This window comes from Eptesicus fuscus, chromosome 17 (genome assembly GCF_027574615.1).
Source record: "Eptesicus fuscus isolate TK198812 chromosome 17, DD_ASM_mEF_20220401, whole genome shotgun sequence".
Lineage (NCBI taxonomy): Eukaryota > Metazoa > Chordata > Mammalia > Chiroptera > Vespertilionidae > Eptesicus > Eptesicus fuscus.
The window spans coordinates 42,198,494-42,224,028 of NC_072489.1; the positions used below are offsets into that span (position 1 = coordinate 42,198,494).

Consider the following 25,535-nt stretch of genomic DNA (forward strand, 5'->3'; position numbering starts at 1 on the left):
ACACGATGCTTGCTCTCTCGTAGAGCTCGGCATAATGCTGGGTGCAAAGTAGGTACTGGATGGACCTTGTGGTTTGATGAGTTCTGTTGGTTTCTGAGCCTGAAGTGATCTGGTTTTTCTGTAGATCACACAAACCTTAAACTGGCTAGTGAGGATGACGTCAGAAATCGAGACCAACATTGTGGCTGTTGAGCGAATAAATGAGTACATAAATGTGGAAAATGAGGTAAGATGGCATTAGGGGAGCCCAAGGACAAAGCAAAGAAAAAGGTGTGGGTCCCTCGAGAGAGCATCTTCTCCCGGCCTAGGGATTATATGTGTGTCTATAAAGGTCCTCCTACAAGTTTCCCTTGCTCTAACTCAAATGGCCCAACTTCCTGAAACTTAGAATAGGAAATGGTTTGGGGGAAGTCAGGTCTTGGAACGCACCAAGTTAAACGGTGGCTTCCCTCTGGAGGTCCACAGAGCAAACCTGTGGGACAGGGTTTCTTTGATGGAGTAAGGTAGGAACCTCTGGAAGTCCCAGTCTAGTTCAGTCTATTGAACGCAGATGCCCCCGGTGGTTGGGACTCTGCTACCTTTCTACTGCTCTGCGACTTGAGTCCCATGCGCACTGTTCAGCGAGCTGACTCCATGTAAAGCGCTTCTCCTCCTGTCTCCCTGCCAGGCACCCTGGGTGACTGAGAAGAGGCCCCCAGCCGGTTGGCCCAGCAAAGGGGAGATTCAGTTTAACAACTACCAAGTACGGTACCGGCCTGAGCTGGATCTGGTACTGAAAGGGATCACTTGTGACATCAGGAGCCAGGAGAAGGTAGGTGGAGCTGAAGAAAGGCCTCGATGTGAGTCCTTGTGATGAGAGGACTGTTGGACACAGAGGTGGTGAGCAGCCGGACTCCGGGCTGTCATTTGGTGGAGTGACAGGATGGGGGCCCTTTCTCCTGGGGAAATGGAAGGACACAGTGCCACCACCAGAGGGCAGGATATCCACATGGGATCAAATAGGCTTACTGGGCTGTAAGGGCTTTCTGCTCAGCCCCTCCCTGCCCCCTTGCCAGCATTGCTTCTCCAGTAGCTGAGGAGGGCTCATTTCCTGAAAGGGCTGGGGCATGCAGAGGAGGTCAGGAAGCACGGGGCTTGCGGGAAGAACTGGTAAGAACAACCGTGTGGAGTTGTTCCCTGTAGAGAGAACGGCCTAGTTCTCCTGGTTTGCAAAGTCCTGCACCCTCGTTTGGCGTCTTGTTCTCTGAGGACTTGGGGTCTGATGTAGGGCCAAAAAATATCTGGGGACGAATGCTGAGGTCCAGGTCAGGGTCTGGTTCTCAGCTGATGGCAGGCCCAGTCCTTCCAATAATAATTGTAGTAACAGCTGCTGATGTGTCCATTTCCAACAATCACTGTAGTTCTCAGCAAACACGCTTAGGAGGTGGGATGGAACAGCCATCTTTCCCTCCTCTCTCCACCTGCCCCGGGCTAAATGTTTATCCACCATGAATGACATGGTGAACTAACCTGCCAAGGAACTCTTTACAGATTGGTGTGGTGGGCAGGACAGGAGCTGGGAAGTCGTCCCTGACCAACAGCCTCTTCAGAATCCTAGAGGCTTCCGGTGGCCAGATCATCATTGATGGGGTAGATATCGCTTCCATTGGGCTCCACGACCTCCGAGAGAAACTGACCATCATCCCCCAGGTGAGCTCTAGAACTTACTCTGCCCCACTTGGGGCGGGGGGTGCAGAAAATGTGCTTCAGAGAGGGAGGGAGAGGGAGAGAAAGAGAGAGAGAAACATCAACGATGAGAGATAATAATTGATCGGCTACCTCCTGCACGCCCCCTACTGGAGATCCAGCCCACAACCCAGGCATGTGCCCTGATCTGGAATTGAACCGTGACCTTCTGGTTCATAGGTTGACGGTCAACCACTGAGCCACACCGGCCGGGCTGTGCATCTTCTTCTTGATGTAGATTCAATTAGCAGTGCCATTTCTGCCGTCTACCCAGGGCATCTGAGCTAGTTCCCTAACACACACTCTTTCCAGAACTTACAAAAATAAGTTCTGCGTGTTTTTGCTCATGTGCTTGTGTGACTGCCAGTATCCAGTCAGTAGGTGGCAGCAATACAACAGGAGTCAAAGGAAGCAGATGATTATTTAGCTTTTCTATAGCCCATCACGGTTTGCAAGACCCTTTGCAATCAGCGTTAGCAGTTTTGCCACTGAAGCTTGAAACCATTAAGCCTTATGTTCCCCATTTGATATGGTTAGCAGGTAGGGTAGGGAGTTTGCTGCAGATTTCTGTCCGCAAGCCAACACTCGGTGCATCAGCAAGAAAGGGTTCCCCCCCTGGGCTTCCTCTCTGGACCCCACCAAAAATGACTGCCCCGGAGGCCTCTCGGGGGGTGTGGGTCCTCGTTAGAGCCGGTCCTCTGCTCACTGCAGCCAGGCCTCTGCCGGTGGGTTTGGTGTGTCCGGTGTTTGCTCAGTTTCAAGCACTCTCTCCTCCAGCCTCTCCAAAGGCATCATCAATTCTTCCCCCGGGACTGCACCGCCCTCGATCCCTCCACCTCCACACCATGAGTTTTTATTTGGGGAGTGTGAGATGTTCCTTTTACTTTTTAAAGAGGTGCTGAGGCAATTTTGGAAATTCATAAATGAATCTCAGAATGAAAAGCAAAACAACAAAAACCAAACGAAGGACTCCTCTTACTCCTGCGCTTAGCTCCCGCTGGCAGCCGCTCTAAACCTTCAGTGGGAACCCTTACAAAAGCCTGGCCACTAACCAGCTTTCCCTCCCAGCCCGTCCTATCCGCTTTCTCCTGGCCACAGAGGACGGCTAGTCCTTCCCTGTCATCAGCCCCAACAGCCCCTTCATCCCTTCACTTGCAGGATCCCATCCTGTTCTCTGGAAGCCTGAGGGTGAATCTGGACCCTTTCAACAACTACTCAGATGAGGACGTTTGGAAGGCCCTGGAGCTGGTTCACCTCAAATCCTTTGTGGCCAGCCTGCAGCGTGGCCTGTCCCACGAGCTGACAGAGGCTGGTGACAACCTTAGGTAACGTTTCCTACCCACGTCCACAGGCATTGAGAGGAGCCGCGGGGAACGACTCCGTTGTGCCTGGAGCCAGAGGGTGCCTGGCATCCTGGACGGGCACTCTCCAGGTCTAATCCCCAATGTGTAAAGCGAACGGTTGTGAAAATGACGTGAGAGAATAGGTGTGGATGTGCACTGAAACTCTTGAAAACCTTGGTTGGAATGTGTGCCCTCACGAGACAGTTCACAAAGTGAGCCTACGGGGCGGGTTTCCTCTCAGCTGCTCACTGCAATCAGGATGAAAACAGTCCTGACGCCTGGTCCAACCCAGGAAGTCTGATTTCATTGGTACGAGGTGTAGACTGGACGTGGGAGTTCCAAAGGATCCCCGGGGGTTGCTGCGGGCATCCCAGTTTGAGCAGCACTGGTCGAAAGGGCATGCGATGATAGGGACTGGTGTCCGCAGAGTTTGGGGGGGGCACCTGAAACACCTTAAACCAGCAGAGACTCTCAGCTTCCCAGGTCTCATCACCTCTCCAAAGATTGTCTGTATATGTTGACACTTCATACTGCTGGCCTTCACTATGTCTTTAAGAAGCTGTCCTGGCATTTTCCCTATGAAAGTTGGGTTTCCCTCCCACACACACACTGAAGTTCAGCCCCCAGCCACAGCCTGCTGCTCAGGGGCACGCCTTGCTGCAGTCCCAGGCGCCTTCAGAATGCTGGGTTGGGCATGGACCATGAGCAGGTGTAGCTCATAAGAGAAGGGATGCTCAGTAACTCAATTCGTGGATCAGCAGCTCTGGCTTCGCCTGTGAACTTGTTAGAAAAGCAGGCTGTTGACCTGAGTCTGCAGTTTAGTAAGATCCCCAGGTGATTTGTGTGTATATTACAGTTTGAGAAACAATGCCTAGAGGGGCTTAATCACAAGGAACAACAACAGCCTGTAATTATTGGAATAGAGAGTCTAGGTCAGTGGTCGGCAAACTCATTAGTCACAGAGCCGCAGTTTGCTGACCATGGGCTAGAGCATTGATTTTTAAAACATTTTATTGAATATTAGAAAGAGAAGATGGGAGAGAGAGAGAGAGAAAAACATCGATGTGAGAAGCATCAATCGGCTGCCTCCTGCACACCCCCTGCTGGGAAGGGAGCCTGCAACCTGGGCATGTGCCCTGACTGGAAATTCAACCAGTAACCTTTTGGTGCATTGGATGATGCCCAAGCAGTCGAGCCACACTGGCCAGGGCAAGGGCATTAATTATTTTTGTTGTTGTTGATAATCCTCAGCTGAGGATATTTTTCCATTGATTTTCTTTCTCTCTTTCTTTTTTTTTTTTTTTTTGCGAGAGAGAGAGAGAGAGAGAGAGAGAGAGAGAGGGAGAGAGGGAGAGGAAGGGAGGAGAGAGACAGAGAGAACATCGATGTGAGAGAGACACATCGATGGTTGCCTCCCTCCTGTGCCCGGACTGGGGCTGAGGATCGAGCCTGCAACCAAGACACACGTCCTTGGCCAGAATCAAACCCAGGACTCTTCAGTCCACAGGCTGATGGTCTATCCACGGAGCCAAACCAGGGCAACAGCATTGATTCTTAACCATGCTGCATACTAGAATCACTTAGTAATTTTTTTTTTAAAGCCCTAACTGGTTTGGCTCAGTGGATAGAGCGTCAGCCCTTGGACTGAAGAGTCCCGGGTTCGATTCCGGTCTAGGGCATGTACCTTGGTTGCAGGCTTGATCCCCAGTAGGGAGCGTGCAGATAGCAGCTGATCGATGTTTCTCTCTCATCGATGGCTTTAACTCTCTATCCCTCTCCCTTCCTCTCTGTAAAAATCAATAAAAAATATATTTTAAAAAAACCCTCAATGCCTAGATTTCAGCCCAGACCAGCTGAATCAGGGCCCCAGGTGACACCTGTAAGCTTTGATGTAGAAGGCATCATGTTAGCGTGTCCTCAGCAACAGAGCTGGGAACTAGCAGGACTTAAGTGGGCCTTCAGGCCTGTGAAATAGACCATTCAAACATTCAGTCACTAGTATACATTGAGCATCTAGGACAGGCAGGCACGGCAGACACAGAGGGAGATGACACAGACACAAGCCCTGGCCTCCTAGTGCTTACAGCGTCATGGAGAAGACAGACCTGTCCGCGTAAAGGCCGGACAGTGAATGCTGCAGACACGTGGGGCCATGTGGGACCCTCTGGCAGGACGGGGAGCGGGGAGCTTCACACTTTCGGTACCAGTGCCTTGATTTCAGACCTGCCTTGGAGGTATTGAAACTTAAATTCCTTTGATGAGTGATCAGAGATCGGAGATCCATCAGCTTGGAGAGAGAGACACTGCGGAGCCAGAGTGGTGCCTGGGCCGGTGATGTGAGGCCCAGCTGTACCAGGCGGGGGTTTGGTACAAGTTAAGGAAATTGCAGTTGCCTCTGTTTTTACAGAAAAAAAACTGAAAGTTCATCTTGGGTGACTTCTCATCTCCTGCAGGAAATTTTCTCACAGAGAATTACAGAGCTTTTAGTCTAGCCACCCTCTGCTTAATATGCTCCCTAATGGCCACAGCAGGAAAGAGCAATTAGCGAACTACTGAATATTTCCTTCACATCATTTCCCAAAGCTTCTTTATGCGACTAAGAGGTCCAGTCTTCATTACCGGCTCTTCGCAAATTAAAGCGATTTGCATTTTACAAGCATATTCGAGTTCCACATACATTGCATCTCACACCAAGACATCATGTTCATTAGATAGCTACGTCTCTAATCAAGGCGGAAGGCCTCGAACAAATAATTAGCTTTGAGACTAGAATTACACATTAAAATAACGAATGGATTTGCTAAGGCCACTGAGAAATGCCACTGGGGCATTCTGGCGAGATGTCACCTTATCTAAATGGCGTCAGGTCACATACTGCTGAAATGAACTTGGGGCACCCATCTCTTTTTTGGAATTGTTGTTGGTGTACTGGGACATCCCTGTAGCCAAAGGCAAAGCACTATTCCTGGGCTAGTATTTCCCAAACTTGTCAAACATGGACATCACCTGGGGTGCTTATTAAAAATACACGTTCCCTGGCTCCTCCCCGTTCTGATTGAGAGGTGTGGGGCCCACAAACGTGACATTTTAATTAAGTACGTGTGGTGGGCCTTCTAATTAATTGGGGAAGTTTGGCTGAGGCATGCTGGGGGCATTTAGGAGTGTGGGTATGTAAAGTCTGATTGGCCCCCACATCCCTTCCCAGGTTATTCCTTGGTCCTTGGGCTAATGCTTGATTTCTACCATTGGCTGCAGCATTGGGCAGAAGCAGCTACTGTGTCTGGCTCGGGCTCTGCTTCGGAAATCCAAGATTCTGATCATGGATGAGGCCACCGCTGCAGTAGATCTAGAGACAGATCAGCTCATCCAGATAACCATCCGAAAGGAGTTCTCCCACTGCACGGTGATCACCATCGCCCACAGGCTGCACACCATCATGGACAGCGACAAGTGAGTGTGTGTGGAGGGGGGGCAGGGGGCAGAGTTTGATAGACCCGACTTAACCCTTTGTCAACAGTAATAGCATCAGCCCAGCTGGCGTGGCTCAGTGGTTGAGCACTGACCTAGGAACCAGGAGGTCATGCTTTGATTCCCCATCAGGGCACATACTCAGGTTGCTGGCTCAATCCCGTGTGGGTCCTGTGGGAGGTAGCCGATCAATGATACTCTATCATCATTGTTGTTTCTATCTCTGTCTTCCTTCCTCTCTAAAATCAATAAAAACACATCTATACTAATAAAAGAGTAATATGCTAATTCGACTGGATAGATCGGATATCTTCTGGACAAAGCCATGGTGGCAGGAGCCGAGGTAGAGGTAGTTAGGGGCAATCAGGCCGGCAGGGGAGAGCAGTTAGGGGCGATCAGGCTGGCAGGCAGAGACAGTTAGGGGTGATCAGGCAGGCAGGCAGAGGGGTTAGGGGCTATCAGGCAGGCAGGCAGGCAGGCAGAGGCAGTTAGGGGCAATCAGGCAGGCAGGCAGAGGGGTTAGGGACTATTAGGCAGGCAGGCAGAATGGTTAGGGTTGTTCAGGCAGTCAGGCAGGTGAGCGGTTAGGAGCCAGCAATCCCGGATTGCAAGAGGGATGTCCGACTGCCTAAACCAGCAGTCAGACATCCCCTGAGGGGTCCCGGATTGGAGAGAGTGCAGGCCGGGCTGAGGGACCCCCATCTCCCCCATACATGAATTTTGTGCACCAGGCCTCTAGTATATATATATTTTAAAAAGTAATAGCATCAGCCGTGAGATTTCTTATAGCAGGAGGATTAACTACCATCATTTTACTGATGAAGAAACAGAGGCTGAGAGATTTCAAGCAATTTGCCCAAAATTATACATCAAGCTAATGAAAAAGCCGACAGGGTTAAGGAAAGTGCCTTGAGGAAAAATGGGAAACTGTGTACAACCATAAGCGAGTACAGGGAGGTGGAGGCTCAAGCCATGAGTGGCAGACACTGACCACAGACCTTCCAACTGAAGGCCTCAGGGGCTACCCCTGTAAACGGCTTTTTGTTCCTCTGACGGATTCCATTCAAAACGGGGATAATGTCAGTCCTTTTAGACTGTGGGAGGACAGGCTCCCTTAAACAATGTGTGTCTTTAAAAAAAAAAAGCGGATGGAAGTGGACTCAGACTAAGCATATTCTTCTAGTTCAGCACTACGTATGGAATTCATCCGTGTTGCTGCAGGTGCTGGGGTCCCTTCATCCCCTCTGCTCTGTAGCCTGGTCTGAATGATTTTGCCGTGACTTAGTGCTGGTTCTTCTCACCAACGCCAAGATTTGAGATGCTGCTTGCTAAGGCTTGCATTTCCGTCTTCTTTGTTTCAGGGTAATGGTCCTAGACAACGGGAAGATTGTCGAGTTTGGCAGCCCCGAAGAGCTGCTGGCAAAACCTGGCCCCTTTTATTTCATGGCCAAGGAAGCTGGCATTGAGAATGTGAACAGCACCGCCCTCTGACAGCAGGTCCCGTGGCTTGGAGAAGGACTAGAAGGAACAGTCCTTATTTAATTTTATTTTGGGGAACTGTATCACACCTTGAGGAGTGTGTGTAAAACGTACGTTTTAAAGAAGGATCAGAAGGGCACACCGTGGACTCGCTCCCCAGGTGAAGGAAGTGAATATCACCAGCCTCATCAGAATCCGCCTTGCTAGCCTGCTACCCACCCCCAGCGGTACCACTATCCTGAATCTCATAATTATCCCCTCGTTTTCCATTTTAGTTTTGTCACTTTGTATGTATCTTTAAACAATGTGTATATGCCTTTTAAGAAACGTATGCAAATGGCCTGACTCATACCGCATGCATTCTTCTATGACTTTTCTTCAATATTACTTTTGAGATTTAGCCACGTTGGTGCCCACGTGGGGTTAGTTCATTCTCACTACCACAGTTTATCCATTTTAATGTTCGTCAGCAGTAGGGTTATTTCTAGGGTGGTTGTGTGTGTTTTTTTTCCTGCGATGAATGCTACTATTATGAACATTCTGATATACAGTTCCTAACATACAGGTGCAAGACTTTTTAGGGTATAATGTAGGAATGGGGGGTATACACATGTTTACATGCATATATTAGGTAATGCCAAACTGGCAATGCCGATTTAAAACATTTTGTCAACCTGATGAGAATGAATTGGTACCTCGGTGAGGTTTTAATTTGTATTTCCCTGGTTAGTACTGAGGTTTCAATGTGAGGTCTCTGCCGGTTCTCATCCGTGGTGCTTTGTTTCCTTGTCTGCCTTGTGAATGTTTACAATGAGCTGCTCACTCTCTAGCATTTTATCTGTGGACACCCTTTGAGGTCTGAGCTGTCACCTGGGGGCATTTCCCAGGACTTCTTTGAATTAAATTCTCCCCTAAGGAGCCTCGTTAGTGTGACTTCAGACCACCATCCCGTACAAGAGCCAGTTGTGGTTTACAAATTTCCAAGGCCAACTCCTCCCCTTGACCTTCATGGTGGTGTTTATTCCCATCGCTCTTAATTTTTCCTTTTCCAATCACATCAGCCACCAGGCCTTCCCAGTTTTATTTCTCTGTCCCCATCACTTTCACCATCATCATTCAGATTCTCTTCACATCTAACCTGGACTGATGGCATAGGTAGCCCTACTTCCTGTATTGTTTTTCTCAAACATATCCACCCATGGCTACCAGTGATCAAACATGCAAAACTGATCCCTACATTCAATGGCAATCCAGAGTAAAATTAAAATTCCTTATTATGCTATAATGAAGCTCCCTAACATCTGATCCAATCTCATTTCTTCTAAGTCTCATACCTCACGTTAAGCTCCAGCAACATTAAAATGGTTTTAGATACACACACACACACACACACACACACACACACACACCTTTAACAAAACTTATTTCAGAGAGGAAGGAAGAGGGAGAGAGAGATAGAAACATCAATGATGAGAGAGAATCATTGACTGGCTGCCACCTGCACGCCCCACACTGGGGTTCAGTTCCCTGGCTGGGAATCAAACCATGACCTCTTGGTCCATAGGCAGATGCTCAACCACGGAGCCACGCTGGCTGGGCCACACACTCACCTTTTGATTCTAGCTTTTTGTTTATCTACCCCTTCCGCTTGGAATACCCTGGTTACCTTTAGTTAAGACTCAACGAAGAGGTCATCTTCTCCAAAGAGCCTTCCCTCACTCTCTCCTCTTACACCTCCAAGCCAGCGTCAGTGCTGTAGTAGATTTTCAATCTTTTGGGCAGCTCAGCATCTGAACCTCAGTTCTATGCTTGGGAACTTCCCCAACTAAAGATTCTTGGTGGGAGACCAGGGTGCAGCCGTGTGACGAGGTTCCATCAGTCAGATATGCCAGAGCCAGTTTTGATTCAGACGCTGGTGACACGGAGGCAGGGAAATGTGTTCTGGGAAAGGTGATGGCAGTTGTGACCAGCAGAGCTACTGCCCAGGGCTAGCAGGTGGTGGTCCCAGCAGCAGGGCCCAGTGATACTGTAGTGTGATGCTGGGCATCACAGCTGGCTGTTACTCTCCCAGGATCAGTGAGCTACCTGCTATCATTTGAACACGTCCTTTCTGCTTACGTTCCCCAGCTAACTTGCTGTTACTGTACTTATTACTTTGTCTGATAATTCTCTGTTTGGGTCTCCCTCACTCAGCTGTGAGCCTCTTGACAGTAGGAATATTTTCTTACTCATTTTTTCTATCTTCAGTGGCTCGAATATAGCAAGTACACACATATTTTTGAATGTTCAAAAAAGCCGTTTTAAAATTCAATGGGGAAAATGTATGCCAAGAATGCAGCAATAGAGTTGAACAAAATGAAGTAGCTCCACAGGGCCACATTGGTACGAACAGAGAATAAATGTGCCCATCAGACCTCAATGTTTTTGCAGGTTAGTTTCCTATAAGTGCCTTTCGAAATACCCTCTGAAGAAATTTGCTTCTTGTGGGCAATAGGAGAATACATTTAATCACAAACGCACACTGATGTCTTTATGAAAAATTAGCAAACAACATTGTGCAAACATCGGCATTTAAATCTCTAAACTTCTGCAATTTAGATTTAGTTAGCAAAGACCACATTCAGCTATAAGCATGAATTTAGTCTTCTACATAGATTAGGCACTAAACTGCTTTGTAACAGGCTTCATACTGTTTGAAGGTACAAGTAAACGATTGTAAAAATGCATAAAAGCGCTAGAAGCACTCCATTTTCATAGGATTCCTTTGTAAGTTTATATGCAAGTAATTGGTTATGCTGTAGAATTTAACTGTTACAGTGTGAAAAGCAACTAATTAGAAAAATAGAAAAAAAATTTTAAATGAGTACATGTAAGGCAGTGTTTCCTGTAGGTAAAATAAGCATAAATGTAAGAGTTGCAGGAAGAAAAGAAAAAGGATGTAAGACTAGTTTACTGAATTTTAAAAATGGACTAATACAGAGCCCCTTTCTCAGCTCTAACAATCAAGGCCTTTGGTCGCCATATTGATTGTTCAGTCACCTTGGTCCTTGCCGCTGGCCATCCTGCTCCTGAGCGCCCACTGGGAAGGACGGGCTCTGTGGCAGCAGCAGCCTTTGGGACATTCACCTGCTGCTGCTTACGCCCATAGCTACTTGTTCTCTCTGGGCAACAACCCTGTTGGTATCCCTCTGTAGAGACTGTCAAATGCACTGGTTGTACCTCTGGACCCAGACGTCTCTCCCTGGACGTGGTGCTAACACCCTCGCCTGCTGGCTCCTGTGTTAGTTAGCCCCCATGTGCTGCTAACTTGTGATCGGGTTTGCCAGGGTTTGCATCGTAAAGATACCTCCTAATCCTATAAATATTTGCTTGATACATTTATTAGTTAACCAATTATACATTTATTTTTATTTACATTTATCTTAAACCAATTATACCTTGGCAGGCTTTTCATTTTCCTTCGTCAAAAGGTTTAATCTTTCTGCATAGTTGACCTTAGTGTTAATGGTTGACCAGAATCCTTACGTTTTAGCTGGACCTGGAGTAAGGATATGTCTCAAGGGCCAAATCTACTGTTTTTGTCAATAAAGTCTTTTTGGAACACAGTCATGCTCACTTGTTTCTATATTATCTATGCCTGCTTTATTGTTCCAATGGCAGAGCTGAGGAGTGGTGACAGATTGAATGGCCTGCAAAGCCTAAAATATGTACCGTATCATCTGGCCTCTTACAGAAAACGGTTATAGTATGGAGTGGGTTGTTTCCATTCTCAAAAAGACAAGGAGCCTAAAAAAATGTCATGACTTCATTCCTGTGGTAAAGAAAATGGCCCCCAAAGATGTCCACGTCATAATCCTCAAAACCCTGGCAAAGGGGCCTTTGCAGATGTGATGGAGGGTATTGCGATGGGGAGATTATCCAGCAGGGCCCCACGTAGTCACCAGGATCCTTACGAGTCAGGGGGTCAGAGTTAGGATGCAGACAATGTGATGCGGAAGAGATTTGAAGGTGCTATGCTGCTGGTTTTGAAGAGGGAGGGAGAGGCCATAAGCCGAGGCATACAGGCAGCTTCTAGAAGCTGGAAAAGGAGAGATTCTCCCCTGGAGGCGGCAGAAGGAACCAGCCCTGCTGACTCCTTGACCTTTGCCCAGTGAAACAGACTTTGAACTTCTGACCTCCAGAACTGTAAGATAATACACTTGTGTTGTTTTAGGCCACAACTTTGTGGTAACTTGTTAGAGTAGCAATAAGAAACTAATACAATACCATAAGTCCAAATAGCTCTGGTAAAATTGCTAATATTCTCCTACTGAAGTCAGTATGACAATTGACTGATCTTCACTGAATCCCACTGTCGTGTGACTCTGGAGAGGGTTACACCATCTTTTAAGCCCAGCTAAAGTGGGTTTCAGTGCTGACTTCTGTCACCTCTGTCACATTGCAAAGGTCTTACTCAGCGTGGTCAGATTTGCAGGTGATCATTTTTTAGTCTCATCTGAGAGGCTGTAGGAAGGCCCCCAGTTAAATGAGTCATGGTGATACCTACGACTGGAGGAGGCTGTGACAGGCCGGGAGTCTCTGTCAGCTTCCTTGGTGTCCTGGGATGCATGGTGGCATACAGGCTGTGCTTCGTGGGTGGTCCTGCTGAGGCAGCTGCAGGGTCGCAGTGTGCCTGCTGCTTCCGATGGATGACTTTTTCCTGAATGAACACCCTGCTGCTGCCCTCATCAGAGTGCTCCCTCCCTCCCACCACCACACCAGCAGAACTTACCTCTGGGGAAGCACTAAGTCCTCCCCTATCTCCTGAGGCTCACCTCTTGAGTGGTGGTAAGACATGGACAGCCCAATGTAGCTTGCAAAGTCTGCAGTTTGTTGTAGAAAACTCCCTTCTTGATGCATGCAGATCACTAATATTGATCTTCATTAACAATTGCAAGAAACATCCAGGGGCTCAGTGAAATAAACCAAGGCACAGATCAGAGATTATCCTATGAACCAGGAGGTCATGGTTCGATTCCCAGTCAGGGCACATGCTGGGTTACAGGCTCAATCCCCAGTGTGGGGAGTGCAGGATTCTCGCTCATCATTGACGTTTCTGTTTCTCTCTCTCTTTCTCTCTCTCTCTCTCTCTCCCTGAATTAAATATATATATATATATATATATATATATATATATATATATCCTATATAATAAAAGCCTAATATGCAAATTGACCGTCACTCCAACACACAAGATGGCTGCCCCCATGTGGACACAAGATGGCTGCCACAAGATGGCTGGCAGAGGAGGGCAGTTGGGGGCAACCAGGCCTGCAGAGGAGGGCAGTTAGGGATGACCAGGCCTGCAGGGGAGGGCAGTTGGGGGCGAACAGGCCAGTAGGGGAGGGCAGTTGGGGGGGACCAGGCCTGCAGGGGAGGGCAGTTGGGGGCAACCAGGCCTGCAGAGGAGGACAGTTAGGGGCAATTGGGCTGGCTGGAAAGCAGTTAGGTGTCAATCAGGTTGGCAGGGGAATGGTTAGGGGGTGATCAGGCTGGCAGGCAGAAGCGGTTATGGGCAATCAGGCAGGTAGGCAGGCAAGTGGTTGGGAGCCAGCAGTCCTGGATTGTGAAAGGGATGTACGACTGCCCGTTTAGGTGGGATCGGGCCTAAACGGGCAGTCAGACATCCCTCAAGGGGTCCCAGATTGGAAAGGGTACAGACTGGGCTGAGGGACAGCCCTTCCCCCCCCCCCACCCCGCCCCGTGCACGAATTTCATGCACCAGGCCTCTAGTATATATATATATTTAAAAACCATCAATACTACATACTAATAGATGAGAGAATTAAAAGCCTGAGTAGAGTTTGGTGACTACAGGAGTTAGAATGTTATATGTAGATCTCAAAGTTTCTTGATCCTCAAGCCTAAGGTTCTGCAAGTGAAACAGAATTCGGAGCACAGTGCTGCTCCTCCGGGGCCTGTGTATATTCCCAACCCTGAAACAAAACCCATATAAACAGTCTCCGCTTCGCAATTAATGGAAACAGGGTGACACCAAACTCAATCCTTATTGAAACCATGCATTCGAGAGCTCACAGCGCACAAAAACGTGCAGACATCATCTTGTTTCAGTCTTGCAATAATCTCGAGAGGCCAGAAATCTACGCTTTACAGATGACCACAGGTTTCCCCTACCCCCACCCTGTTCTCCTAGGACTCTTGAATGAAAACACATCTGAAGAGCTACTCCCAGACAGGAAAAGGGTGAAAATTCATGAGAGGAAGTAAGCAGGCAAACCGGATTTGGAAATCTGCTTCAATAACATTTCCTTCTGTTGTATCTGAAACATCTGACACCCCTTTCCTTCCTTGGTTTTCGCTAACTCCTACTTTTCTGACAGAAAGTTCCATTTTTAAAAACATTGCCTGAATAGATGCTTCTCAAACTTTAATACACACAAACCACCTGGGACCGCGCTCAGTAGGTGGGGCCTGCATTCCTGCAAGCCCCCAGCTCACTGTGATGCTGCTTTAAAACAAAACTCATTTCCTCATACACTTGCTTCCATCCCAATGACTCCCTTTTGCCAGTGAGTCCATCATTTCTTCAATTTCATATTCTTTAAAGGAGGTTGCTTTTTTCCATTCTCAAGCCATTTTCTGCTCAAATCAGTTATCTACATAGATTATTAGATTTTCTTGCCTTTGATCTTCCACCCTCCAAATCATCCTGCTGCCATTTAGCTTTCCTAAAACAGTCAAGCCACTGAAGAAGCAACAGGAGTGTATTACCACTCATCAAATCTAAATTCCTGGACTCGGACCTCAAGGCTCTCCAATTTGTTTACTACCTGTCAGGTGATGTTCTAACATTTTCCATGCACTAATTCATTCCATCTTCCCAACAACTTCGTGAGATGGATAGTATTACTATCATTACTTTAGTTTTTATATTTTATAATATTTTTATGGATTTTTTTTAGAGAGAGAGGAAGGGAGAGGGAGAGAACATTGATGATAGAGAAACATCGATCGGTTGCCTCCTGCACGCCTCCTACTGGGGATCAAGCCCGCAACCCTGGCATGTGCCCTGACCGGGAATCGAACCAGCAACCTCTTGGTGCATGGAACAACACTCATTCCACTGAGTTGGGCTACTACCATTACTTTGGATGAGGAAACTGAAGCAGGGGTTAGAAAGTTGCCAAGGTCACAAAGCTCTTAAGTGTCTGAAGTCAGACAGTCTGGCTCCAGAATAAGGTGTAAAGACTCAGCTTGAGAGTCTGAGGCCCAACTTTAAATTCAGGATCCATCGGAAACTTGTGAGCACGTCACAGTGTCGACCCCATTTTCCTAATCCATAAAATGAAAGTGTTGACCTATATGTTTCTCTCCCACGGAGACTCCGTACTCAACCATGATTTCTGTCCCTTAACAATATCATGCGATTGCTTCAGTCACCCACACGTCCTCAATCCCGCCTCTGCCAGTGCTCCTGCTACGTCTGCCCCTCCCACCCCCAATCTTGCCCAACCTACTGCGGTATGGCCTGGTTAAGCTCAAATGCATTAGTTTCCACATCCATAATATCAGAAAAATACTAACCTCTTAGGAATTCCAGCTTAGAGAATTCAGCTCCTCTGTTCTGCCAGGATCCTATATAATAAAAACCTAATATGCCAAGTGTCCGACCGTTCGACCAGTCGCTATGACGTGCACTGACCACCAGGGAGCAGACACTCCGACCTGTAAGTTAGCTTGCTACTGGGATCCGGCTGATCGGGACTGCGCAAGACTGGCCGGACACACCCTGGAGCCCTCCCGTGGTCCCTCCCCGGCCCCAATCGTGCACCGGTGGGGTCCCTCAGCCTGGCCTGCATCCTCTTGCAATCTGGGACCCCTCGGGGGATGTTGGAGAGCTGGTTTCAGCCCGATCCCTGCAGGCAAGGCCAAGGGACCCCACCAGTGCACAAATCCTTGCACTGGGCCTCTAGTTTTATAATAAAATGCCTTAAAATAAAGCAACAATCACCTGCAGCATGGACATCTCTTGAGTATACAGTAATTCTGTTGATATTGCATTTGACAAATAAATTTTGATTTGAATTTCTTGTTAGTCCTGCCCATCTCCTGGAATTTGGGCATCACTTAATTGTCAGAAATCCAACAGGAAAGTTCAGGCTAAACGTGGAGGGAAATCAAGAAAACCTACTCATGGTCCTTAGAAACGCTTTTATTTATAAAATAACTACTCCAATAGAAACATCTCTAAATATAAACTATTCACAAGAGGCTCACGCTGCTGCCTTCTGACCGACCCGCATGCACCCGGGCTCAGGAGCTCAGGGTCTCCCAATTCATCAGGATGGTTCGGCCGAAGGTGCACTTGGTGGAGCAGGGGCTGTAAGACTGTTCTTCATTCCCTTCTTAAGACAAATTCATAGTTTTCTGTTCCAAGGTAGGCTTCACATGGGGGCAGACCCTAAATAAGAGCCCTGCTCAAATAGAACGTTCAGGGGAGAGTCTTCAGGTGAGGGTTAGCAAACATCTTCCTGAGGCCGGAGGAAGGGACAATCAGGCACTTTAGAGTCTTTTTGGCTTAGACTGTGATCTCTGAAACATGGAGGTTAGAGTAAAACAGAAAATGCTGTTTCCAAGTCTCTGATAAGCTACTTTCAGGACTGAGTATCCTAATTCAAATGAGGCACGTGTTAGGCCAGGAGGTGTTGCTCAGTGGTTGAGCGTCCACCCATGAATCAGGAGGTCACGGTTCTATTCCCGTTGGGATACATGTCCAGGTTGTGAGTTTGATCCCGAGTAGGGGGTGTGCAGGAGGCAGCCAATCAACGATTCTTTCTCATCATTGATGTTTCTCTCTCTCTTTCCCTCTTCCTTCCTCTCTGAAATCAATAAAAACATATTTTAAAAAAGAAGACACGTGTTAGTTTTCTGCATCTGTGGATAGCACTGCCTTGAAGGATGAAGAAGAAAGGTATCCCGTCTTCACCAGGCTGGGCTGGTTTTGGCTCATTGCAGAGTGAATCCTTTTAACGAAATGGCTGGAACTCTGATCCTATTCTCCTTGGAAAAATCTATCAGTTATGGGTTGCAGAAGTGAGAGCCTGGGGAGATTATCACACACTGATTGTATAAAGTATAACTCTCAGAACGGTGTAGATGACTGCACCTATAAGAAATGAGAACCTTCAGAAAGAGGTCGAAGGAAAATAAAGACGCTAAACACTCTTCAAAAGGAGAAAGAAAGCCGTCGAATGTTGCATAACCAATCAGTGAGCTAAGAAAAAGATTACACATGCTAGTGTTTTAAGGACTTTTAGAAATTGGGGTGGGCACAGAGGTGTGAACATGTGCTAGACACTGAAGCTTTGAAACACCAGAATTGATACAATCTCAGCAAACCCCTTGCCATAGGCAGAGGCACAGCCTAAAAGGGCTTCCAGAGAATTCTTTTCATCCAAGTCGATTTCTGTCAGGTGATGGTGGAGCGTAGTACAACCAATGCCAACATCTTCTAATGCTATTGCATAGCTCCCAGCAGACACAAGATACTGTCTTCTGCTTGGAAATTTCTCAGTTCCATAGGCTGACCCAGCACTTGCCGCTCTTCTTGTGGTCATGGAATTGTTTTCAAGCTCCAGGGTTCATTGCAAATTCTAGAAATTCTAGTGAGCATCAAGGTTGCGAACCCAATGGAGGAGAACAAGTCGTATCTTGCGCCCCCTGTGGCACGGTTGCGCATTGGGGACAGGGCCTGTGCCTCCCGAGCGGTGCCCTCTCAGGGGGCCACCAGAACCTCCAGCAGAAGGAAGCGAGGGTAGCAAGGCGAGTGGGAAGCAGAACAGGTTCAGGTGTACTCAGCTTTGCGAATATAATTGGATGGAACATAGCCCTTCTTCCCATTAACTTCGGCCAACCACCATTCTGTATTTCCGGTAACGTCTTTAAAGTCCAGGATCTTGAGTCTCTGATTGGCTGACACACTCAGCTCATTTGGGTTCCGTGCCTTGAAAGTATAGACAGCAAAATAGACCTGTGTGGGGGGGGAAAAAAACTGGGTTAGGCCATGGGAAACTACCTGGAGCGTTGGCTGTCCATCGGAACTTCCTGCGGTGATGCGGATGGTCTGTATCTGCACCGGCAATGAGGCAGCCCGTAGCCACAAGTGGCTCTTGGGCACTTGAAATACGGCCAGAAAGACACAGGAACTTCATTTTTAAAATGTTATTTCATTGTAACTAACTATATAATTTTAAGCTGCATAGAGCTGGTGGCTGCCACAGTGGACAAGACAAAGTCAAAGAAAACCAAAATTCATATCAGAGTCGATATATTTAGGAAAACATGTCTCCCTCAACATGTCTAGAGAAACTGCCCACTGGTGGGTCCAGAACTGGGATGTCCATTCTGGGCCAGAGAGAAACAGGCACGCACTGTGCTCCTCTGACGGACTGAGCTGAGAAACGAGTGGGAAACCTGGTGTTTCGGAATCCAGGGCTTGGCAAAGACAAACACTTCCACAACCCAGGGCACGACCGAGACTCTCAGCAAAGGCAACCCCACGGGAGATGAGCTCACAGACAAACGCTGTAAAACAGACACGGCCACTCACTGCTGCGAGACGGAGCAAAGGCAACAAGCAGAGGGCTGTGAATCTAGACGTGGCTTTAAAATGTGCAGGTTTAAATGTTCAAGATACAGAGGCTAGATTCAGATCCCCAAGGCAACAGGCCATTACAAAAGGAACAGGAAAAAACGAAACAGAGCCAGAATTTTATTTCTAAATTCTAGAACTAGAAATATAGTATTTGAATAAAAAAACTCACTAATGGGTTAAACAACAGACTTTATACAACTAAGGAATTAGTAAATCAGAAGAGTGGGAAAGGTTTTCATCGTAACACCTTGTAAATGCCCAATGACAGAAAAGGGGCTCAGAAACAGCTGTGAAGAGCCGGCCACAGAAAGGGCCTGGGTGCTGTTGAGTTGCTCACTCAACAGCATGAGTATCTGTCTATGAGCTCATCTCCAGATCACACCCCAGGCCCTGGCAAGCCTCTGACTCGCCCCGCCCTAGAAAAGCATTATCTGCACCCACAACACACCTGCCACCTGTCCCGCAAGGTGAGCAGGGAGCACTCACCTGGTTGCCTAACGCCTCACTGCTCTCCGGCTCTTCGTTTTTATCTTCCACATTCTGGGCTGTTCCTACACATCCTTTCATGAGGTCTTTATCCTGCCCGTTTCGCCCTGGGACGGAGCAGCCAGCCATCTCTGGATGCCGGGAGTTTCGGTAGCTCCTCAGGGTAGGTGCAGGCTGGTCCACGACGTGGGCCACCTCGGTGGCGTCCCAGGGCCTGGGCTGGGAGGCGGAGTGCGGGTCTGAAGGGCAGCTGGAAGGACTGCTCTCTGAACTGCACACGTTGAAGGAAGCATTGAGAGTGGCTTGGTCAAGTTCCTTCAATGAAGATGCATCTTGAGGCTGTTTCTGGCAAGGCCCCGACGTGAAGGCCATAGTCATGCTGCTGGGGTTGAAGGTCAAGGTGCTGTTACTGTTCTGCCGAGGGAACCTGGGGGAAGAGCTGCTGTGCTCGGACTCGGTGGAGGAGTGGCTGCCCACAGAGACATCGGAGTGGCTGCGGCGGGCGTTGTAGGGCTTCAGGAAGGAGCTGTACACAAAGCCTTTGGTGACTATGGGGAGGAAAATAGACATGAAAAGCTTTTAGCAGGAGGAGGAGGGATGAAAGACGGAGGGGTAATCAGCAGAGAAGAAACTATGGTTCACAAGTTTCCATAGTGAGAGACACAAAGTAAGATGCCCAGTGAGAAAACAGATTAGACATTCAATCCCAGGGTACAATGCGGGTGGGTAGAGATGAATCGCGGTGACTGCCTGCCAGTTCATTCTTGTTACAACCTCAGAACAGACGAGAGATAAGGAGGCCTCGTGGAGAGTCGAGGGGGCAGTAATGAAAAGGACAAGCTGGAGAAGGAGCACATGAAGACAGTTCCACAGGATACCTAGATCATGGGGGAAAGGACTAAGGGACGACGTAAGGGATGTGTTCAAATACAGCGTGTGGTCAGAGGGATCTGAATAACCATCCTCATGGGCAGAGCCCCTCAGAGATGCCTCCTTGCCCTCTTTCCATCCACTTGAATCCCCGTCTCTGGTTCAGGAATGTGGTGGGAATAGTGAGCATAGTCCAAGTGGGAAGCTGTTTCTATTGATTAGAACACACACACAACACATGCACAGCACATGTTCACGTTAACAAGTTGCCTAAGATGATGACAAAGAGGGCCTTCAGCTAAAACTTTGAAGTATAAATTGGGAAATGAAATCCTGAATCGACAGGAAAATGCTTTATGATATTAAGAAACAACTCTCTGTCCAGGCAGGGACCCCCGTGGGAGCCCCCTCTGTCTCCATCTTCCAGGCGTTTCCTGGAGCTAAAACAATGCTGGCACACATTTGTTTTATCTGCTGAGTGATGGGGAAGGGCCCCCTGGGCAGGTGGTGAGGGGTAGAGGGTAACAGCTGATCCGGATACTGTGGGCTTCTTGCTACCACTTTACTTCTCAGGATTGAGTCCATACAACCCCAAGGACGAGGGAGCCTTGTGAACAGCTTGGATCTTTACAAGGAGTTCATCTGTCCATGGATCCAGCAGGGGCACTCACCTGCTCACCCCCGGGAAGGCCCCAGCCTTTGTCCTTCCTTTCCCATTTCAATCTCTATTCTTTGGTTAAGGAGGAGTAGGGGGAGGGGAAAAAATCTACAGATACTTGTAAAGAAACTGAGAAATGTTAACATTTTCACTTCTGGCAATGTGAACATAGATACTTATTATATATGCCCACAATCCATATCTGAAGTGCTCAGAACCAGATGTGCTTTAGAATTTAGATTTTTTAATTTGGGGAAGGTAATACAGCACATATACAATCTATGTATATAAAAGCCTAAGTGACTGGTCGACTGGTTGCTATGACACGCACTGACCACCAGGGGGCAGATGCTCAACGCAGGAGCTGCCCCCTGGTGATCAGTGCACTCCCACAGCGGAGCGCCACTCAGCTGACTGATGAGTGCCAGACGCAGGGCTCACAGCTGGCCGCCACAGCCTGGAGACCACAGCAGAGTGGCAGCAGCAGTAGGCACAGCGGGGCCAGCGGGGCCAGGATAAGCAGGAGTGGCAGGCAGGAGTGGCAGGCGGCATTGGACTACCGGTTTCAGCCCAATCCCCGCAGGCCACGCCGAGGGACCCTAGCACCGGGCCTCTAGTATATTTCATAATATCCCCAGCAGGGTCTGGGTTAATATCCCATATTCAAATCCACTAATGTTTCTGTAGCAAAATATATGGCTCTTCACACCAAAAGGGACAGGTAATGATTATAAACAGCCTCACATCACTTTGGTCAGGTTTTGCCACCAAATGAGTTCAGATTAGGCAGGTTTTGGCAAATGAATTCTGGGAGGGAAAAAAACAAACCTTTGCTTTTTCAAAGCTTTTCAGATTTTGATATTGGGGGAAAGAATCATGGATCAGTATTATTCTCTGTGCTTTTCTTTAAATTCTGTACCCCTTTCCCATGCCCCCCACCACAAAAAAAGCTATGGGCTGTTTTTAAAGTCATCCATGAACAGCCATGAGGTAAGATTGTTATGGGAGGAAAACCTCAAAAAGCAAACGAAAACCTCCGTCTCACAGGTTTTAAATGCACACACTCCCGGCACATTCCCAGAGCTCGGAAGAAGGCCGCTCATGTTGTGGTTTGCTCGGAACTGGCTGCGAGGGCACAGGCCCCATCCGGCAGCACCCACTGCCCTGGGGGCTGTGAAGCAGGGCCAGACCTTGCAAGGGAAGGAATGGAATCTCCTCTGGAATTTGTAAAAAACAAAACCAAAACTGAAGACGGGGTTTGTTTCAGTAATCACTTGGGCATTATACTCTCCAGAGGTGGACAGAACTTTCAAGGTTATTTTCCCCTTTAATCAAAGACTCGTATTTTTTTCCAGCCCAGACAGGATTCAGCTACAGCCCAAAGCCCTTCCTCACTGAGAGTTACAGTAACCTGGTGTCCAACATTCTCACCTCCATTGTCAATCAGCCAGCGGTTCTGACTGCCCATGGGGTCCTTTTTCTTGATCACGCCCACCAGGTCACCTTCCAGAAGGGAGACGTCCAGGTCTTGAGCAGCATTGAAGTTCCGATCTGCTTGGAAGAGTTTTTCTGGGGGGTACCTCGCCAGAAGAGAGGCCCGGAGTTCTTCCGACTGCAGCATGTAAGTTGGCTGAAAGGCAGCATGAGAAACACCATCAGCAGAAGCCCTCCCCGGCCATTATCCCAGCAGCTGGGTTTCATCCCGACACTGTCAGTCTCAGAGCGGGGACGACAGCAGCCAGCTGCTCCTGCGCCTGTCAGCCGTGCCTGTGCCAGAGTCCGTCCACGGGGCCGGGTAAAAGTCTTGATCCCTTAGGCCAGTGGTGGGCAAACTCCGGCTCGCAAGCTGCAAGCTGCGGTTTGCCGCTCTGTTGACTAATGAGTTTGCCGACCACTGGGATAGGGGCTTAATCACAAGGAACAACAACAGCCTGTAATTAATGGAATCGAGAGTCTAGGTCAGTGGTCGGCAAACTCATTAGTCAACAGAGCGGCAAACCGCGGCTCGCGAGCTGCAGTTTGCCGACCACTGCCTTAGGCCTTGCTTGGTGCCTTTGCAGCTATTAAGAAAATTTAAGTCACAGTTTTACTATTATCTTGTGACAAAAAAATATGACTAAAGTGCCACCCAAAGACTCAAAATACCTAATATTACTTAATATTACTGGGTCTTTGTATGAAGCTAAACAACCGAGACTTTCCTCATGCTGACTTCCCCACTGATATAAACAAATAATATCCATAAGAACTTCTATGCATATATGCATAACTTGGGGGTGAATCAGGGGGAAAATGTGGACATAATACTTTCAACAATAAAGATAAATTTTTAAAAATAAGATAAAGTAATAATAAATTTGATTCCCCCTTTTAAGCTAATCTAAATTAATGTCTATGAGACTATATGGGCAAAAATACTTTAAATAAAGGTAAGTCTTCAGTCTTTTAGATCATGACCTGATGTAATCTGGCATAGCTTACCAAAGTTTTCAAAATATGGAAGAATTGAGTTTTAAAAAAATATAACTACCAATGTCACCCAAATAAATATAATTTTTTTTTATATATATATTGCCTGGCTGGGCATCGCTCAGTGGTTGAACGGTTCAATTCCTGGTCAGGGCACATGCCTGGGTTGTGGGCTCGATCCTCAGGGTGGGGTGTGCAGGAGGCAGTTGATCAATGATTCTCTCTCATCATTGATGTTTCTCTCTCTCTCTCTCCCTCTCTGAAATCAATAAAAATATATTTAAATATATATACATACATACACACACACACACACACACACACACACACACACACACTAGAGGACCGGTGCACAACATTCGTGCACTGGGAGGATGGGGGGTGTTGTCCCCTCAGCCCAGCCTGCACCCTCTCACAGTCCAGAACCCCTTGGGGGATGTCTGACTGCCGGCTCCCTGGGGGTTTGCGGGGGGGGGAGAGGGAGGGAGACGGGGGGTGTGGGCCTAAGCCAGCAGTCAGATATCCCCAGAGGGGTCCTTAGTGCTGCTCATGCCAGCCATGAGCCCAGCTTCTGCTCCTTAGCCAGGCTCACTGCTCCTTAGCACTGCAGTGAGCCCGGCTTCTGGCTGAACGGCGCCCCCTGTGGGAGCGCATTGACCACCAGGGGCAGCTCCGGCATTGAGCGTCTGCCCTTTGGTGGTCAGTGCGCATCATAGCGACCGGTCGTCATAGCGACCGGTTGTTCCACTGTTTGGTCGATTTGCATATTAGGGTTTTATTATATAGGATATCTCCAGGTAATAAAGCAGTTAGCCATGAACTGTTTGGCAGTAAATCAAATAATTACCTCTTCTAATATATGATAAAAAATAGGGAGGCCTGGCAGAATGAACATGCCCTTAAATCAGTCGCCTTCATTAACTGATCAAAGTACTAAGACTACTAATTCCTTTCACTGTATAGACAAAAATCCAAGTATGCTTTTCAGAGGGCATTTGGAAGTATATACCAAGTATAAGAAAACTACAGGTGCTCACTGTCAGGCACCTGGTGATGCTCGATAAAAGTGAGTACATGAATGAATGAGCCCATCATAGGTAAGAACTCGATAACCTTTTTTTATTTATTATAAAGTATTTAAACTCCTATTAAATTGCTAATCTGTAGAGACAGAGCTGAGTCCATCAATGCTAAACATAACAATGATAACAGCTTACTTATATAGTGCTTACTAACTGCCAGAAAGTTTCTGAGTGCTTTACATATATTAACTCATGTAAACCTCATAATAACTCCAAGATGCAGTATAATTATTATCTGCATTTTAGGGAAGAAGAAACCAAGGCACAGAGGTTAAGGTACTTGCTCAAGGACATACAGTGAGTTAAGTGGCGGTATCGGGATCTGAACCCAGGGGGTCGAGCTCCAGGGTTCACATTCTTATCAGCGAGGCTGGGCATCCGCTCTCTCATTCCCGACTCACCAGGCCCAGGAGTGGCTTTCGAGCAGACTGGCGGTCCACGGTCTTCCTCTCAAACGGCCTCTTGGTCGCTGGGAGAGCCTCTGGGAAGAAGGTGAAAACCTGGAGCTGCTGCAGAACCCTGCTGTGCTCCTCGTGGAAGACGGCAATAAGGTTTCCCTCTCTGCCGGCAGCTTTAAGTAACTGGAGATGGTAGGGAGAGCGAGATAGAGGAAAGGAGAGAATACGGATGAAAGATGCCGGACTGACAGTCTCGGTAAAACCAACTGGAAGCTGCAGTTCAGCGGCAGCTCACTCTGTGTGAGCTACTGACACTGCGGCCGATGCCAGGGACGGGGCTGCCAGCGGGCACGTTGGCTGGCTCTGCTGGGGACTGTGCAGGGTGGGAAGAGAACCATTTAAAAGCCAAGGGAGTAGCCTGGCTGGTGTTGCTCGGTGGTTAGAGTGTTGGCCCATGCACCAAAAGGTCTCAGGTTCAATTCCCAGTTAAGGGAAAGTATCTGGGTTGCAGGTTTAACCCCCGGCCCTGGTCTGGGCGCATGTGGGAGGCAACCAATTTATATGTCTCTCACATCGATGTCTCTCTCTCTCTTTACCCCCTCCCCATTCCCTTCCTGCTTTCCACTCTCTCTTTCTCTAAAAATTAATGAGCAAAACAAAACAAAACAAAACAAAATCAGCTGAGAATTAACAAAAAATTAATTAATTAATTAATTAATTAATTAAAAGCCACAGGCCTGGCCAGTGTACCTCAGTGGTTGAATGTTGACCCATGAACCAAGAGGTCATGAGTTTGATTCCCGGTCAGAGCACATGCCCCCGTTGCAGGTTGATCCCCAGTAGGGGGCGTGCAGAGGAAGCCAATTGCAGTTTCTCTCTCATCAATGTTTCTCTCTCTCTCTC

General features: G+C 47.9%; 2 protein-coding genes across 3 annotated transcripts in view; one reads left to right on the plus strand and one right to left on the minus strand.

Moving 5' to 3' along the window:
- The window catches only part of ABCC2 (ATP binding cassette subfamily C member 2), a 66,384-nt gene extending 58,030 nt beyond the window's left edge, over positions 1-8,354 (plus strand). The window contains exons 27-32 of the mRNA XM_054728903.1: positions 125-226; positions 668-811; positions 1,531-1,689; positions 2,884-3,050; positions 6,324-6,518; positions 7,898-8,354. Of these exons, the coding sequence (XP_054584878.1) occupies positions 125-226; positions 668-811; positions 1,531-1,689; positions 2,884-3,050; positions 6,324-6,518; positions 7,898-8,027 (897 nt within the window). The 3' untranslated portion in view covers positions 8,028-8,354. The remainder of the gene's footprint in view (positions 1-124; positions 227-667; positions 812-1,530; positions 1,690-2,883; positions 3,051-6,323; positions 6,519-7,897) is intronic.
- Positions 8,355-16,218: 7,864 nt separating this feature from the next.
- DNMBP (dynamin binding protein) overlaps positions 16,219-25,535 on the minus strand; it is a 95,649-nt gene continuing 86,332 nt past the window's right edge. For both annotated transcript variants that reach the window (XM_008144174.3, XM_028149197.2), the window contains 4 exons: positions 24,636-24,815; positions 22,115-22,313; positions 19,156-19,703; positions 16,219-18,045 (listed from right to left, as the gene is read on the minus strand). In XM_008144174.3, the coding sequence (XP_008142396.2) occupies positions 17,860-18,045; positions 19,156-19,703; positions 22,115-22,313; positions 24,636-24,815 (1,113 nt within the window). In that variant the 3' untranslated portion in view covers positions 16,219-17,859. The remainder of the gene's footprint in view (positions 18,046-19,155; positions 19,704-22,114; positions 22,314-24,635; positions 24,816-25,535) is intronic.